Genomic DNA, 15985 nt, shown 5'->3' with positions numbered 1-15985 from the left:
TTACCCCATTTCAAGGACAGAATTTATACCATCTTGGATTAACAAGCACTTCCCTCACAACCTCCTCATGGAGGGACTTCATGGATGATTTCAGGCACCACTGACTGGCATTTCCTGCCACTGGGTTCCTTGCCCCTTTTTTTTTTACAGGCCAAATCAAAACCTTGTTCCACAGGGGCTAAGATGCCACACGGTGGATCTTCAATGTAGGCTCCATGGCCCTAGTCACTTACCTCAAAGGTGACTGGAGGGATGAGGGAACGGCGGTGGGGAGACTCGGAACCCTCGTGAAGCAAGGCCTTGACCTGTGGGCAGCAGTGACGGGTTGGAGTCAGTGGATGCAGAGCCTGGGATCTAGGCATGCATGTTGCAGAGCGGGGACCACAACACAGCCATGCGGAGCTGCAGGGGACCCCACCACCAAATACCTTATCTTCGATGGAGGACAGCAGACTGGTCAGCTGGCTGAGCTTGGCCACCATGTTGATGGGACTGGCTTCGCTGGACACCTGGGGGATGAGCCCAAGGGCACACGTGAGCCATGGCTGGGCACTGAGCGCCCTCCATGCTGCCTCTGTTGGCATCTTTCAAACAACCCCACAAGTTCCATTATTCCTGCCTCTGCAGATGAGGGCACCGTGTGTATACCTCCAAGTCTTCATGGCCGAAAAATAGATCTTCACTTCTTCCCTCCAACTCCACTCTCCTGCAGCACGTCTCACCTCACCCACTCAGTTGCTTAAAACTCTAGGGCTGCCTCGATCACCACCTTCTTACCTTCCCACATCTCCTGCACTGGTGTTCTTGCTCCAGTTCCCAAATTTCTCTATCCCCACTGCTTCAAACCCTCGCCGGTAGATTTCTCCAGCATGGAGAACATCATCCAAGCTCCATCCCCGGCCTCTGAAGGTGCTGAATGCTCTGATGTTCCACTCTGAGCCTTTCCCAACCTCACCACTCATCTGCCTCGAGCTACCCTTGTCAAGGAATATCCAGCGACTTGGATTTCTCCTGGGAAGGGTACATTATCTCTCAGGTCTCAGACCTCCCCCCCCCCCCCCAGTGGACGCTGTAGCTCAAACAACCACCCAGTCATCTGTATCAAACCATTCCACTCTATCTCCTACCACCATGACTACACCGTATGTTTCCTCTGCTAGAACATAGGTTCTCTGAGAACTGGGACCAAGAACAAACACTGCGTTCAGCGGTACATCACTAGGACTTAGGACACTGTCCAGCCAATCAAGGGGCTGCGTGGACTTGTTTAGTGTACACAGGGACCCAGAGACCTGAGGGCATTTCTGTGAAGTCACACAGCTAATGAATAGCAGGGCAGGATTGGTAGGTACCCTGTCTGCCTGACAACAAGTTCAGGATCTCCAGCATTTATTTACAGAATAAACAGTTACAAGGCTGTGGGTACAGCTTGGTGGTAGAACACTTGCCTAACAGGAGTGAGGCCCCAGTTCAATCCCCAATACTGTGAAAAGAAAAACTAAAATTAAAATAAGCAATAAAACATCTGCTCTATGCTATACAGGTTGCCCTGGTGGAGGAGCCACAGTTACCAAGCACCATCCCTGCCTCTATGAGCAGGACCAGCAGATCAGACATGTGTATGGCTAGCTTGAACACCAAGCAGGATGGAGAGTTACTACCAAGTGAGTGATGCCCCTTTCCCACACCCCTTGCTCGCTGGGTCAGCTAGGGCACATTTGCTTTTGGTTTTCTGGCTGGTTTGTTTTGATTTCTGTTTGGTTGAGACAGGGTCTTGCTGTGTAGCCCAGACTGGCCTCAAGCCTGCAATCTTTCTGCCTCAGCCTCCCAAGTGCTGGGATGACAGGTGCGTGCATCCACTGCTCCCTGCTTCCTGACTACAGACACAATGCGACCAACCCCGCTGTCACGGCTTTCCTGCCATGATGGACTGTAACTCCAAAGTATAAGGCAAAATAAGCCCCACCTCCCTTAAACTGACTTTTAAATTTAAATTTATTTATTTGCAAGCAGACGGAGAGAGAGAGAGGAGAGACAAAGACAGAGACAGAATGGGCACTCCAGGGCCTCCAGCCGTACTGCAAATGAACTCCAGACGCATGTGCCCCTTGTGCATCTGGCTTACATGGGTCCTGGGGCATTGAGCCTGGGTCCTTTGGCTTCGCAGGCAAATGCCTTAACCACTAAGCCATCTCTCCAGCCCTTAAACTGATTTTTATTAGGTATTTTGCCCCCAAAACAGGAAAGGAAACTAATTCAGTATGGTCCTGAGGATTGAACCTAGGGTATCACCCATGCTTGGCAAGGACTCTACCAGTGGACTACAACCCCAGCCCTCTTTTAACTTCTTTTTGGTTTTTCAAGGTAGGGTCTCACTCTGGTCTAGGCTGACCTGGCATTCACTCTGTATTCTCAGGGTGGTCTAGAACTCTCGGCGATCCTCCTACCTCTGCCTCCCAAGTGCTGGGATTAAAGGCGTGCACCACCACGCCCGGCTTCTTTTAACTATTTTTTAAAGTTATTTATTATTTATTTATTTGAGAGAGAGAGAATATAGACATGCTAGGGCCTCTGCTGCTGCAAAATAAACTCTAGATGCAGGCACCACTTTGTGGGTCTAGCTTTAGGTAGGTACAGGGGAATCAGACCCAGGCTGTCAAGCTTTGCAAGCATGCTCCTTTAACCACTGAGCCATCTCTCCAACACTTAGCTATTTATTTTGGATTAAAGTCTTAGTGAGTTGTCCCGGCTGGCCTGGAACTCACTATGTAGCCCAGGCAGACCCTGAACTCTTGGTCCCCGTGCCTGGCCCCTCGAGTATCTAGGATTACGGGCCCGTGTCACTAGGCCTGGCTTTAGCTGTACTTCCAAAGGGGTTTGCAGGCTCTGTGGAGTCTCCCTCTTCACAGGGCTGGTTCAGGTGACCACCCAGGCCAGCAACCTCTTTGACCATGTTCCATTTTATACTTCCTCGTAGGGTTCCTTTGCCTAACCAAGGGGAAGGGCACGGCACTGGCAAGAGCCAGCCTTCTGCCAGATGCCAAGTCCCAGTCATCCTTGCTCCTTTCCTGTCCCCACCACACAGACTATTGAATCCCCAGTGTACAGATGAGAGAAGAGAGGACCAGGTGGGGGTGAGATGGTGAGCTCAGACCAGTGGGAGCAGGCCATCTTTCCCCTGCTCCCACACTTGGGTTGCTACCTCCCACTGTAAGTCTGAAGGCCCATCAAGAATGACATTCTTGCCAGCCGTGGTGGTGCACGTCTTTAATCCGAGCACTCGGGAGGCAGAAGTAGGAGGATCACCCTGAGTTTGAGGCCATCCTGAGACTACATAGTGAATTCCAGGTCAGCCTGAGCTAGAGTGAGACTCTACCTCAAAAACAAAAACAACAACACACCCAAAGAAGAAAAAAAGAATGAGTTTTTTTGGGCTGGGGAGATAGCTCAGTAGGTAAAGTGCTTGCAGCTCAAGCATGAGGACCTGAGTTCAGATCCCCAGTACTCATGTGAAATGCTAGGTTGGGATGGCTTCAACCTGTAACCTCAGCATTGGAAGGCAGAGACAGGGAATCTCTGGGACTCAATAACTATCTAGTCTAGTGGAATTGATGAGGTCTAGGCTCAGCAAGAAGCCCTGCCTCAAAAAGTAAGGAGGTTGGGCTGGAGAGATGGCTTAGCAGTTAAGGTGCTTGCCTGCAAAGCCTAAGGACCCAGGTTCGATTCCTCAGGACCCACATAAGCCAGATATACAAGGCAGCACATGTGTCTGGAATTCATTTACAGTACTTTGAGGCCCTGGCGTACCCACTCTCTCTCTATGTGCCTTTTATTTTTTTTCTCTCTCTATCTGCCTTTCTCTCTCAAATAAACAAAACATTTAAATAAATAAAATAAATTTTAAAATGTAAGGAGAATGACTAAGGCTCCACATGTTGGTCTTTGATCTCCATGTATGTCCATATGCATATATGAACATGTGAACACATGTACACATCACACACACACACACACACACACTAGCATTCTCTGCTTTTCTTCAGACAACACGCTCTCTACCCTAGGTCTGTTGCCATCCTCTCACTGCTCTGCACAAACTAGAAGTGGGTAGCACCCTCTCCCTGGTTGCCATGGGCCCATCTCTGGAGGTCCGGTCTCTCTTCATCCACTTCAAAGATTTGGGGGTATGCGCGCCCATTCAAAGGACCTAAACCCTGGTGTTTGGCAGAGCCCCTGTTTTGTTTTGATTTGCTTTTGCTTTCTTAGAAATTAACTCATCATTCACTCCAAAGAAAGCAAAAAAAAAAAAAAAATCTTTCCTGACAATTTTTTTTTCAGCTTTATAAATGGAACACAAATATATTTTCTCTGTAAAAACACTGTGGAAGACCAAAATAGGCCACCTCAGAATGTTCTTCTTTGGCATATTTCAAGATGGCTATTCAGAGAAACCGCAGACTGGGGAACAGCTCTGAAAAAGATGTTCTTTTGTAAACAAGACAGATCTACAGCCTCCTCCATTAGTGAGGCAGTGGTGCTGAATTCTCTGCCATCCCCCGCCCCCACCATCTGCCTGGTTTGGCACCAGGTAAGATCAGCGTGCTGGGCGCTGTGCATAGGAAGACTCTAGCATGGCCCTTCACCTCCTCTTTGTCTTTTTTCCCTTTTACCTCATGTGTTGGCACCATGTCCCCATTCTGCTGGGGGCCCTCCTAAATGGAGTTGCAGATATTCCCCATATTTATTGGTCATCCCTGATATTCGTGGCAAGTTATATTTTCTTTTTTTCGCTTTTCTCTCTTTTTATTAAATATTTATTTATTTGAGAGAGAAAGAGAGAGAGAGGCAGAGAGTGAGGGGGAGAAAGGGAAAATGGGCACACCAGGGCCTCCAGCCACTACAAACAAATTCCAGACACACGCTTCCCCTGTGCATCTGGCGTATGTGAGTCCTGGGGAATCAAACCCGGGTCCTTTGGCTTCACAAGCAAATGCCTTAACTGCTAAGCCATCTCTTCAGCCCACAAATTATATTTTCTTCTTTTTCCTTTTTTTTTTTTTTTTGTTTTGGTTTTTCAAGGTAGGGTCTTGCTGTGGCTCAGGCTGACCTGGAATTCACTATGTAGTCTTAAGGTGGCCTTGAACTCAAGGCAATCCTCCTACTTCTGCCTCCCAATTCCTGGGATTCAAGGTGTGCACCACCACGGCCAGCTAAATTATATTTTCTTTGGAGGTACTGCCCTCCCTCTCTCTTTCCATCTGGCCCGACAGCTCTCCAATTATGGTTTTTATTTGGCCCAACAGCTCTCCCATTATGGATTTTACTTTCAGTAACAAGGCTGCAATACAGGGAGCTGGGCCTTAACTTTTATTTTTTTTTAATTTTTATTTATTTATTTATTTGAGAGCGACAGACACAGAGAGAAAGACAGATAGAGGAAGAAAGAGAATGGGCGCGCCAGGGCTTCCAGCCTCTGCAAACGACCTCCAGACACGTGCGCCCCCTTGTGCATCTGGCTAACGTGGGACCTGGGGAACCGAGCCTCGAACCGGGGTCCTTAGGCTTCACAGGCAAGCGCTTAACCGCTAAGCCATCTCTCCAGCCCCTTAACTTTTATTTTGACTTAGAAATGTTTTTTATTTACTTTTTTATTTATGAGAGAGAGAAAAAAAATGAGCACGCCAGGGTCTCCAGCCACTGCAAACAAACTCTATGTACACCTTGTGCAGTGGCTTATGTGAGTTCTGGGGAATCAAACTTGGGTCCGTTGGCTTTGTGGGCAAACGCCTTAACCACTAAGCCACCTCTTCAGCCCTATCATTTTGATTTTTTAAAAACTTTGTCAAGGACTCTGTTTATTTATCTATTTATTTTTTAAACACACACCTTTTTTTTTTTTTTTTTTTTTTTAAAGATAGGGTCTCACTCTAGCCCAGACTGACCTGAAATTCACTATGAACTCTCAGGCTGGCATAGAACTCACAGTGATCTTCCTACCTCTGCCTCCCGAGTGCCAGGATTAAAGGTGTACACTACCATACTTGGTGCACATCTATTTTTTTTTTCAATTTTTTGGTGTATTTTTATTTATTTATTTGAGAGCAACAGACATGGAAAGAAGGGAGAGAGAGAAAGAATGGGCATGCCAGGGCTTCAAGCCACTGCAAACAAACTCCGCCCCCTTGTGCATCTGGCTAACGTGGGTCATGGGGAATCGAGCCTCAAACCGGGGTCCTTAGGCTTCACAGCCAAGCCTTTAACTGCTAAGCTGTCTCTCCAGCCTGCAAATCTATTTGTAATGGAGAATTTGACCTTAGCTCCCTTCCCTGCAGTGAGCATAGATGAGGAAGGGACACTGTCATCTTGTTTCTCCTGGGATCAAATGTCTGAAGAACTTTGGTGTCTCATATTTTCGTTTTCTTTAAGGTCCTGATGAGAACTGATGGGAATGGGTCCTGCTTGCCTCTTTACTCGACACCAAGTAGGCAGTTTGGCTGATGGGTGCATAATTCAAAATCCTATAATGGCAAATCAGAAGCTGGTAGCAGGAAACACGTTTCTGGGAGGTCAGGATGCTGGAGATTCCGTCCTACCAACCCACATCCCAACAAACATGCGTGGGCAGCGTTACCATTTTCCCTTCGAGCCCCGGGGACACGAGCTAGCTCATCCTCCCTTCCTGGTACATTCATTTCATCTTTCTAACTCAAGACTCTACCTGAGGTCGTGGACGGAGGCTGGGGGAGAGCTGCTGGTCAAACAACTTCTGCAGCGACTCCAGGGATGGCAGGGTCCGGACAACTTCCCTGGTGGACAAGGTGAAGTTCAAAGGTTAGTGGAGACAAGAAGGAGCGTCCAAGGCTGTGCAGGCACCAGCAGGAGACAAAGTCACACCCCTGTCTGACAAATCAGGTCATACATCCCAGAAAGGCAAGCCCGGGCAAAGACCAGCCAGCCAGCCCACACCGGCCCACCCACCCACGCCCCAACCCTTGGCATCAGGAGCAGACTGGAGTGAGTGTACAAAAACAAATTCACTTTGCCTTATGACATTCTGTAGCCCGTAGAAAATTTGAATCTGGATTACAAGACTCCTTTGAAATCCCTTAGGAATCCCTGGTTCCCAATTTTTAGTGCTTGTAGGAAACATTCATATACCTTATTTAAAAACGCAAGTGTCTGGGCTCCAATGTGATCTGGTCTGGAAACTACATTTTATTTTAAAATATTTATTTATTTGTTTGCAATCAGAGAGAGATAGAAGAGAGGCAGAGAGATGGATTGAGAGGGATTCACCAGGGCCTCCTGCCCCTGCAAACAAACTCTGGACACATGCTCCACTTTGTGCATCTGACTTACGTGGGTCCTGGGGAATTGAACTCTGGTTGTTAGGCTTTGCAGGCAAGTGCCCTAACCAATTGCTGAGCCAGCTCTCCAGCCTGGAAGCTACATTTTAAATAAATATGCAATTTCTGGGCTGGAAAGATGGGTCAGTGGTTAAAGGAGGTTGCTTGCAAATCCTGATGGCTTGGGTTCAATTCTGCAGGACCTACGTAGAGCCAGATGTACAAAGCGATGCATGTGCCTGGGGTTCGTCTGAAGGGAAGGAAGCCCCGGCACACCCATTCTCTCTCCCTCTTCTCTGCTTGCAAATAAATTTTAAAAAATATATTTTAAAAACATGTGATTTCCAGGTGCTGGGGACAGGGTCTTTGGATTTGGGTATGACAGCAGATGAATGGTGTCAAGCGTAGAGACAGCTCCAACACTGGGGGCTGTGTGAATTCTCTGGGTCCCCTTTCTGTTAGCATCTCATTGGCATAAGCCTCTTGAGCTCTTATTTTTTTTCTTTTATGATGGGCAATTTTAAATTAGAATTTTTTTAACTTATTATTTCATCAAGAACTATCCATGTTTTTCCATGTTTAATATTCTAACAGTTTCAAAATATTCTGTCAAGTGAACGTGCCAAAACTGGTTACTGGCTATTTGAGTTATTTTGAGAATTTTGTTGTTATAAATAAAGACTGTTCTCGGCAGCTTTGTTTGTGTTGCTCTTCTTATTTCCAACTATAAAGTTAGAATCAATACTGCCAGCCCTTGAACAGGCCACCAGCACTGTTCAGAAATGCCTGTGCAGTATTTCATCCACATATCCACATTGTTTGGTTTTTTTTGTTGTTGTTGTTGTTTTTTGAGAGAGAGAGAGAATTGGTGTGCCAGGGTCTCAGCCACCGTAATCCAATGCCAGATGCTTGTGCCACCTAGTGGGCATGGGCATGATGGGCATGTGTGACCTTGTGCTTGCCTCACCTTTTGTGCATCTGGCTTATGTGGGATCTGAAGAGTCGAACATGGGTCCTTGGGCTTCACAAGCAAGCGCCTTACTGCTAAGCCATCCCTCCAGCCCTTATCCACATTGTTTTAATCACTTTCTTGTTTTTTCTCTTTTTTTAAAAAATTATATTTATTTATTTATTTTTATTTTACAGAGATCAAGCAAGTGAGAGAGAGGGAGAGAGAGAGAGAATTGGCATGTCAGGCCTCAGCCACTGCAGTAGAACTCCAGATGCTTGCACCACCTAGTGGGCATGTGTGACCTTGCACTTGCCTCACTTTTGTGTGTCTGGCTTAAGTGGGATCTGGAGAAATGAACATGGGTCCTTAGGCTTCACAGGCAAGTGCTGTAACTGCTAAACCATCTCTCCAGCAACCCCCTTTTTTTAAATTTTAAAAATTTATTTCTTTTTATTTTAGGGAGAGTGAGAGAGACACAGAGAGAGAGGTTTTCTCTTTTCAAAATATGTTTTATTTGTTTGAAAGGACAGAAAGAGAGAGAATAAATGAATGAATGAGTGAATGAATGAATGAACGGAAATGAAAGTGCCAGGGTCTCCAGCCACTGCAAATGAACTCCAGATGTATGCATGACTTTTAGCATCTGGCTTTATGTGTGTACTGGGGAACTGAATTTGGGCGGTTGGGCATTACAGGCAAGCACCTTAACTGCTGAGTTATCTCTCCAGCCTTGTTTTGTCTTTTAAATAAATTTTTATTCATTTATGAGAGAGAGAGAGAAACTGCTTCAATTCAACTCCAGACATATGTGCCACTTTGTGGGTCTAGATTTATGTGAGTACTGGGGAATCTAACTTGGTCCATCAGGCTTTACAAGCATTTTCCTTTAACCACTGAGTTATACTCCAACCCCATGTGTTGTCTCTGTTTTATTTTTATTTTGGTTTTTCGAGGCAGGGTCTCACTCTGGTCCAGGCTAACCTGGAATTCACTATGTAGTCTCAGGGTGGCCTTGAACTCACAGCGATCTTCCTAGCTCTGCCTCCCAAGTGCTGGAATTAAAGGCATAAGCCACCACACCCAGCATTTTTTCTCTTTTTTAATGTGCGGGGCTCTGGGTAGGCCTGCCTATTTTAAATTTCTAATGCCATTAAGTATTTTTCTGTGGTTGATTTCTACTGTATTTCTCTTTAAATAAACTGTTAATTTCCTTTGCCAACTTTCTGTTGGGAATTTTGAAGGAGATGTGTGTGTGTGTGTGTGTGTGTGTGTGGCTACATACTATGTATTGCTGTGTTTGTGTGTATATATGTCTGCATGTGGATGCACATTTCTGTGAGTGTGTGTGGAGGCCAGAGGACAACTTCGGGTGTTGTCCTCCTCAGGCACTGTCTACCCCTTTTTGAGACAGGACTGATCATTGGCTTAGAGCTCATAAATTAAGTTGTACTGGATGCCAGTTAGTCTAAGAACCTGCTTGTCTCTGTGTCCCCAGTTTTGAGATTACAAGCACATGCCACCATCCCTGGCATTTTTACATGGGTTCTGGGGATCGAACTCAGACCGTCACGCTTACGAAAGTGTGCACTTTTCCTGACTGAACCATCTCCTTGGCGCTGCTCTGCTCTTCACTTAATCTAAGTGCTATACTTTCCATGTAGTACATTTTTATTCTAGATACTATTAGAAAGTGGTTTATATTCCTCTATCATCTCTAGTAATTTCTTTAAAAACCAATCAATTAATTTGGTGTATGTGTGGAGGTCAGAGGACACCTTTGCGTAGGTCCTCACCTTCCACCTCATTTGAGGCAGGGCCTCTCACTGTTCACTGCTTTAGGAACTTCTGGGAAATCCTCCTGTCTCAGCCTCCTGTCTTGCCATTACCATACTGGAATGACAGACGTCTGCCGCGGCTTCCAGCTTTTACAGGTCTGGGATCCAAACTCAGATATCAGAGCTGTGCGGCAAGCACTTTATCCACTGAGCTTTATCTATTTCCTCAGTCCTTCTAGAAATTCTTCTTTTTTTGGATTTCTGAGGTAGGATCTTGCTCTAGCCTATGCTGACCTGGAATTCATCATGTAGTCTCAGGGTGGCCTTGAACTCACGGAGATCCTCCTATCTCTGCCTCCCGAGTACTGGGATTAAAGGCATGCACCACCACGCCTGGCTCTTCAGAAATTCTTTTTGTAGTATAGTTGGAAATCTATCATTAGTATTTACTTGGGAGTAATTATTTGCTCATTTTAAATTATTTTCTTGGGCTGGAGAGATGGCTTAGCTGTTAAGGTATTCGCCTGCAAAGCCAAAGGACCTGGGTTCGATTCCCCAGGACCCATGTAAGCCAGACACACAAGGTGGCACATGCATCTGGACTTTGTTTACAGCAGCTGGAGGCCCTGGTGTTACCATTCTCTCTCTCCCTTTCTCTTTGCCTCTTTTTCTCTCAAATAAATAAAGATAAAAATTTTAAATTATTTTTTTGCAGACTAGATTACATATGAGGTGTTTTCTTGCAGTAGTTATAGATATTTAATTCCCTATCTCATCTAGAACTTTCTATTTATTTATTTGAGAGAACGTGAGAGAGAGAAAAAGGGATATAGATAGAATGGTGTACCAGGGCCTCTAGCTACTGCAGAAGAACCTCAGATGCATGAGCCACCTTGTGCATCTGGCTTTACATTTGTACTGGGGAATTGAACTCAGGTCCTTAGGCTTTGCAGGCAAGTGTCTTAACTGCCTTGTTATCTCCCAAGCCCAAAAGCTTTCTTGTTCCTATGCAGTGGAGCTGGGCATTTGTATCCCATTGCACCCAAGGAGTCCTTTACCCACAGCTCCCTTGGGCAACCATAGTATCATCTCTTCTTGTACCTGACACAATTTGTTTTCAGATCCCATTCCATTCATTCGTTTAAAAATCCAGAGCTCCTGGTGTACTGGGCAATGTTGCATTTGAATATATTTTGGTAACTCAGGCATACAAAGATGGCTTTTTAGCTTACTGGTTTTGAAATTGACATGGTGGGGGTGCGGCTCAGTGGAAGTAACTGGCCACAGAGTGCCAGGAAAGCTTGTCCAGCCTTGGGTCAGCAACTTAGGGGTACCAATCCTGAACACAGACCTGCAACACCAAGGGCACTAAAAAAGAGGGTGGGGTCCTCTGGTGGGTCTTGTGCAGGGACTGCTCGGAAAGGCTTAAGTTCTCTGCTGCACATTTCAGAGGGAGAGCAAGCTTTTGTTAGTTCTCTGCATGTTAATTTCCCAAGATTCCCATTCAACCTCTTTCTACCACATCAAGAACCTTTGAGTCCAGGACTCCAATCTCAGAGGGAAGGCCCACCTTTTCCTTTGATTTTGTTTCCCTGTGTTTTGCCTCTTTTTCTTAGCATGCATTATGTGCTTACATAGTCTATGGACACATAATACATACATGTTTAAATTTAGAGTTTAAAAAAAGTCTCACATAAGCTGGGCATGGTGGCGCATGCATTTAATCCCAGCACTTGGGAGGCAGAGGTAGGAGGATCGCCGTGAGTTTGAGGCCACCCTGAGACTACATGGTGAATTCCAGGTCAGCCTGGGCCAGAGTGAGACCCTACCTCGAAAAACAAAAAACAAAAAACAAAAAACAAAAAACAAAAAAAAAAAAGAAAAGAAAAGTCTCACATAGTAGCAAATGGGTGAGAAACAACACTTCTGTTCTTTTATTAAAATGTTCAAGGGACTGTGTGTGGGAGGCTCCAGTGTTTCCAGCCCAGCCTGGGCTACATACATAGCAAGACTATCAAAGAAAAAACAGTTTTAAGAGATGATGTCATGTTTTCTTGTCAAGTATAATGGATTTTGCTTTGGCACATGTTGCATTTTATTTTCTTTGAGACAGGGTCAGATGTATCTCAGGCTATCCTTGAACTTGCAATGTAGTTGAGGATGACCTTGAACTTGTAATCTTCCTGTGTCCAACTCACCAGTGCTGGGATTACAGGTCTGCATCAGCATGTAGGTTTATGTGGCAAGGAGGATGAGAAGCATTCTACCTACTGAGCTCGAGCCACAGCCCCTCCATTGCACCTGCTCATGCATGCATGCGTGCATGCGTGCATGTATGTTTTGAGACAAGGTCTCCCGATATAGCCCTGGTTGGCCTAGAATTAACTCTATGTAGTACTTTATGGAGATAGTTTAGGGTTGACAGAGCCTGAAAGCAGAAGTGAGGAATGTCCTTGAGCCTGTAAGGGGAAAATTTGAGTTATCTTTGTTTTCTTCTCCCTACAGGAGTTCCTTGCAGCCACCGCTCTACTAGAGGCTGGACTGGAAGGGATCAATCTGCTTTTTCTTTTCTCTTACTTTTCCCCAAGAGAAAATTAAGAGATGAGGTCACCCTGTTTCCTGAAAATCTGGCAATACCTAAGACACCTGGCATTGGGCTGGACCAACAGTTCAGCTGCCACCCAGTAAACTCCCATAAAGACCCCTGGTGGCGCACACCTTTAATCCCAGCTCTTGGTTGGCAGAGGTAGGAGGATTGCCATGAGTTCCGGGCCTCTCTGAGACTATATACTGAATTCCAGAGTTCCAGGTCAGCCTGGACTAGAGCAAGACCCTACCTCAAAAAGCAAACAAACAAAAGACCCCAATCTGGGCCTCTAGGTGGACTTTCCCATTTTTGGGAACCCCCTCCTGCATCCTAGCAGGAGCTATCTTCTTCCCATCTCTTCAGCTCTATAAGCTCTTGGGGTAGTCTGAGTTTATGTCCCCCAATAGACTCAGATGTTTTATTAAAGCTTGTAGCTTGGATTTCCAGCTGCCTGGCTAGAAGAGGTGTCACTGTGGGAGGATCCTGGAGTATAGCCCTAAGGTGTCACTGGGGGTGGATCGGAACTCCAGCCTAAGGTATGTAGAGCGTTGAGCTCGGTCTGGGGCTCCCAGAGTGTGCTTGCTCGTGGTGCTGGCCATGGTTTTGTGTGGATTTGGTAAAGGAGATCAGCTTCTTCTGCCATTATGGAACTTCCCCTGGATCTGTAAGCCTGAAATCAATGCCATTACCACCATAAACTGAGTCTAGTTTGGAGGGTCACCCCAGCAGCATGGAGCTGACTACTGCAGCTCTGTAATAAAGTCTTTCTAAACTTAACCCTTTATGGTTTGTGTGGTGGTTTGATTCAGGTGTCCCCCATAAACTTAGGTGTTCTGAATGCTAGGTTCTCAGCTGATGGAGATTTGGGAATTAACGCCTCCCAGAGGCAGTGTATTGTTGGGGGTGAACTTACAGCCAGTTTCTCCTTGCCAGTGTTTGGCACACTCTCCTGTTGCTATTGTCCACCTTGTGTTGGCCAGGGGGTGATGTCCACCTTCTGCTCATGCCATCATTTCCCCCTGCCATCATGGAGCTTCTCCTTCAAGTCTTTAAGCCAAAATAAACCTCTTTTTTTTTCTTTTTCCTCACAAGCTGCTCTTGGTTGGGTGATTTCTACCAGCAACGCGAACCTGACTGCAACAGTCTGTAAACGTCATTCTCTGAACAAGAACCTGATGGCTCATGACTCAGTGGATGTTTTGTGTGGTTGTGAGCATCTAGCACCCTAAATCCTGAGCTAGCCCAACCAAGAGCCAAGAACGGCTCTGTGGCTTTCAAAAACATCCAGCTTCCCAGTATCATGCAGATCTTGAGCTGTCAGCAATGCTGCAGCCTCTGCCTCTCAACTGCTGGGATTACAGCTACTGTGCTTGGCTACATGCTGCATTCTTTAATAAAAATCATGTATTGCACGTGTGTGTGTGTGGGGGGGTGCATTTGTGCCACTGTGCATGTGTGGCAGTCAGAGGGCCATCTTGTGTCTCCGCTCTCCTTTCTGTGACACCAAATCTCTTGCCAATGCAAAGGAGTCTGGTCCACAAGCTTTGGGGTCTCCTGACACCAACTCACACTATGGCAGGTGTGCTGAGGTCACAGATGCACATGCCACTTTGTATCTAGGTTTATGTGGGTGCTAGGCAAAGCAAACCTGGTCTAGCAGACTTTGCAAGCAAATGCCTTTAAGTGCTGAGCCATCGCTCCAGCCCCTTCTTTTTTTTTTTTGAGGCAGGACTCACTGTAGCCCAGACTGATCCGGAACTCACTCTGTAGCCCAGGTTGGCATTGAATTCACTGTGATCCTCCTACCTCAGCCTCCTAAGTATTAGGATTACAGGTGCAAGCCACCACAGCAGGCTTCATGTGTTACTTTTTTAAAATTTATTTATTTTGGTTTTTCAAGGTAGGGTTTCACTCTAGTCCAGGCTGACCTGGAATTCACTATGTAGTCTCAGGGTGGCCTCAAACTCAAGGCAATCCTTCTACCTCTGCCTCCTGAGTACTGGGATTAAAGGCATGTGCCTCCACATCTGGCACATGTTACATTCTTAAGGTAGTATCCTTCTATTCCTTTTCAGAAAATGTATTTTTAAGCTGGGTATGGTGGTACATACCTGTATGCCTGAAGGGGGTAGAGTTAGGGTGACTGGCCCCCTGAAGGTAAAAAAGGGTAGGAAAATTGTTTTTAATCTCTTGCCTAGTTCTGAAGAACTGTTTTTCCACACACTCCTGGGAGGGAGGAATTTCATAGGATTTAAACATTGCGGTTAGTCAAATTAAGCTAAGCTCTTCCTGAGACAGCCCCTAGTCCTAACCTGGCCCTCTGGTTCCCTAAGGTCATAAATACCTTTGCAAGGGGAGGGCAGGCTCTCTGGCTCTCTGATCACTTGGGGACTTCCAACTGTAGCCCTGACTCTCTACATGGGTTCTTCATCCTCTTCAGTTCCCTACATGGCAGGAGTTCCTTGAACTTTCTTTTCTCTTTGTTTTTCCACACATTTTTCCCCAGATCCCTATCTGGTCACATAGACTCCTCAGCTACATGTGGCCCACATGGGCTTTTGGGCTCCACAGTGATGAATGTCTCTTCTCCCCACTTTGTTTCCCTTCACCCCTCAGCCTTCCCTTTTCCATACTCCTTTGTAAAATCTGAATAAAATGTGGTATTTTAAAACTCATTTGCTTGAATCTGGAATTGCCGATTCTTCAGTTAGTTTGCAGATATGAACTCAGGGCTTGGGGCTCCAGGAAGCACCCCAGGACCCCAATTTCCCCATTACATGCCCAGGCCTAGGGTAGCTAAGGCAGAGAGTTCAAGACTAGTCTACTTATTAAGAAGACCCTGTCTCAAGAAGGGGGGGGGGGAGGAAAGAAAAAATTTAAATTAGAAAAGAATTTAAGCTTTTACCTGCTAGAACATCTGTCTATGGCTAATTTGCAGTTTTCTGTACACTGACTCATCTTTGTTGTGCCTTAGCACTCAGAACAGGACTCAGCTGAGAGGCCCTCACATCATGTTTGTTAAAGGTTAAGTGAGTGAGTGAGTGAATGGATGGATGAATGAAATATGCTTGTTGAAATCAATGCTGTTGAAACCACAGTTGTTTGTTTATGATTTCACAGCACAGCATCTGCAGGGATGCCAGGGATTGTGCAACCAAGTCTGTTGTGATCTAAGATTTTTTTAAACCCCACCACACAGTTCAATCACATCTCCACGTCTGGCTGTCACTTGATCTACGGAAGTGAAGAAAAGTGTGCAGGGGAATCTAGAACATTCCAGTGAACTTGAAATTAACTGTTGAGTAGAGGCATGGAACAGCTGGAT

At 45.9% G+C, this 15985-nt stretch overlaps 1 protein-coding gene across 1 annotated transcript in view; it reads right to left on the bottom strand.

The window, feature by feature from the left end:
- Inpp5d (inositol polyphosphate-5-phosphatase D) overlaps nucleotides 1–15985 on the bottom strand; it is a 128544-nt gene that overhangs the window by 44047 nt on the left and 68512 nt on the right. The window contains exons 6-8 of the mRNA XM_045148158.1: nucleotides 6719–6806; nucleotides 429–509; nucleotides 234–305 (exon numbers count right to left, since the gene is read on the bottom strand). Coding sequence (XP_045004093.1) covers nucleotides 234–305; nucleotides 429–509; nucleotides 6719–6806 — 241 coding nt within the window. The remainder of the gene's footprint in view (nucleotides 1–233; nucleotides 306–428; nucleotides 510–6718; nucleotides 6807–15985) is intronic.

This window comes from Jaculus jaculus, chromosome 4, assembly GCF_020740685.1.
Source record: "Jaculus jaculus isolate mJacJac1 chromosome 4, mJacJac1.mat.Y.cur, whole genome shotgun sequence".
NCBI classification, from domain to species: domain Eukaryota; kingdom Metazoa; phylum Chordata; class Mammalia; order Rodentia; family Dipodidae; genus Jaculus; species Jaculus jaculus.
The sequence above is the reverse complement of the archived record's forward strand: the minus strand, read 5'-3'. Positions and strand labels throughout refer to the sequence as shown.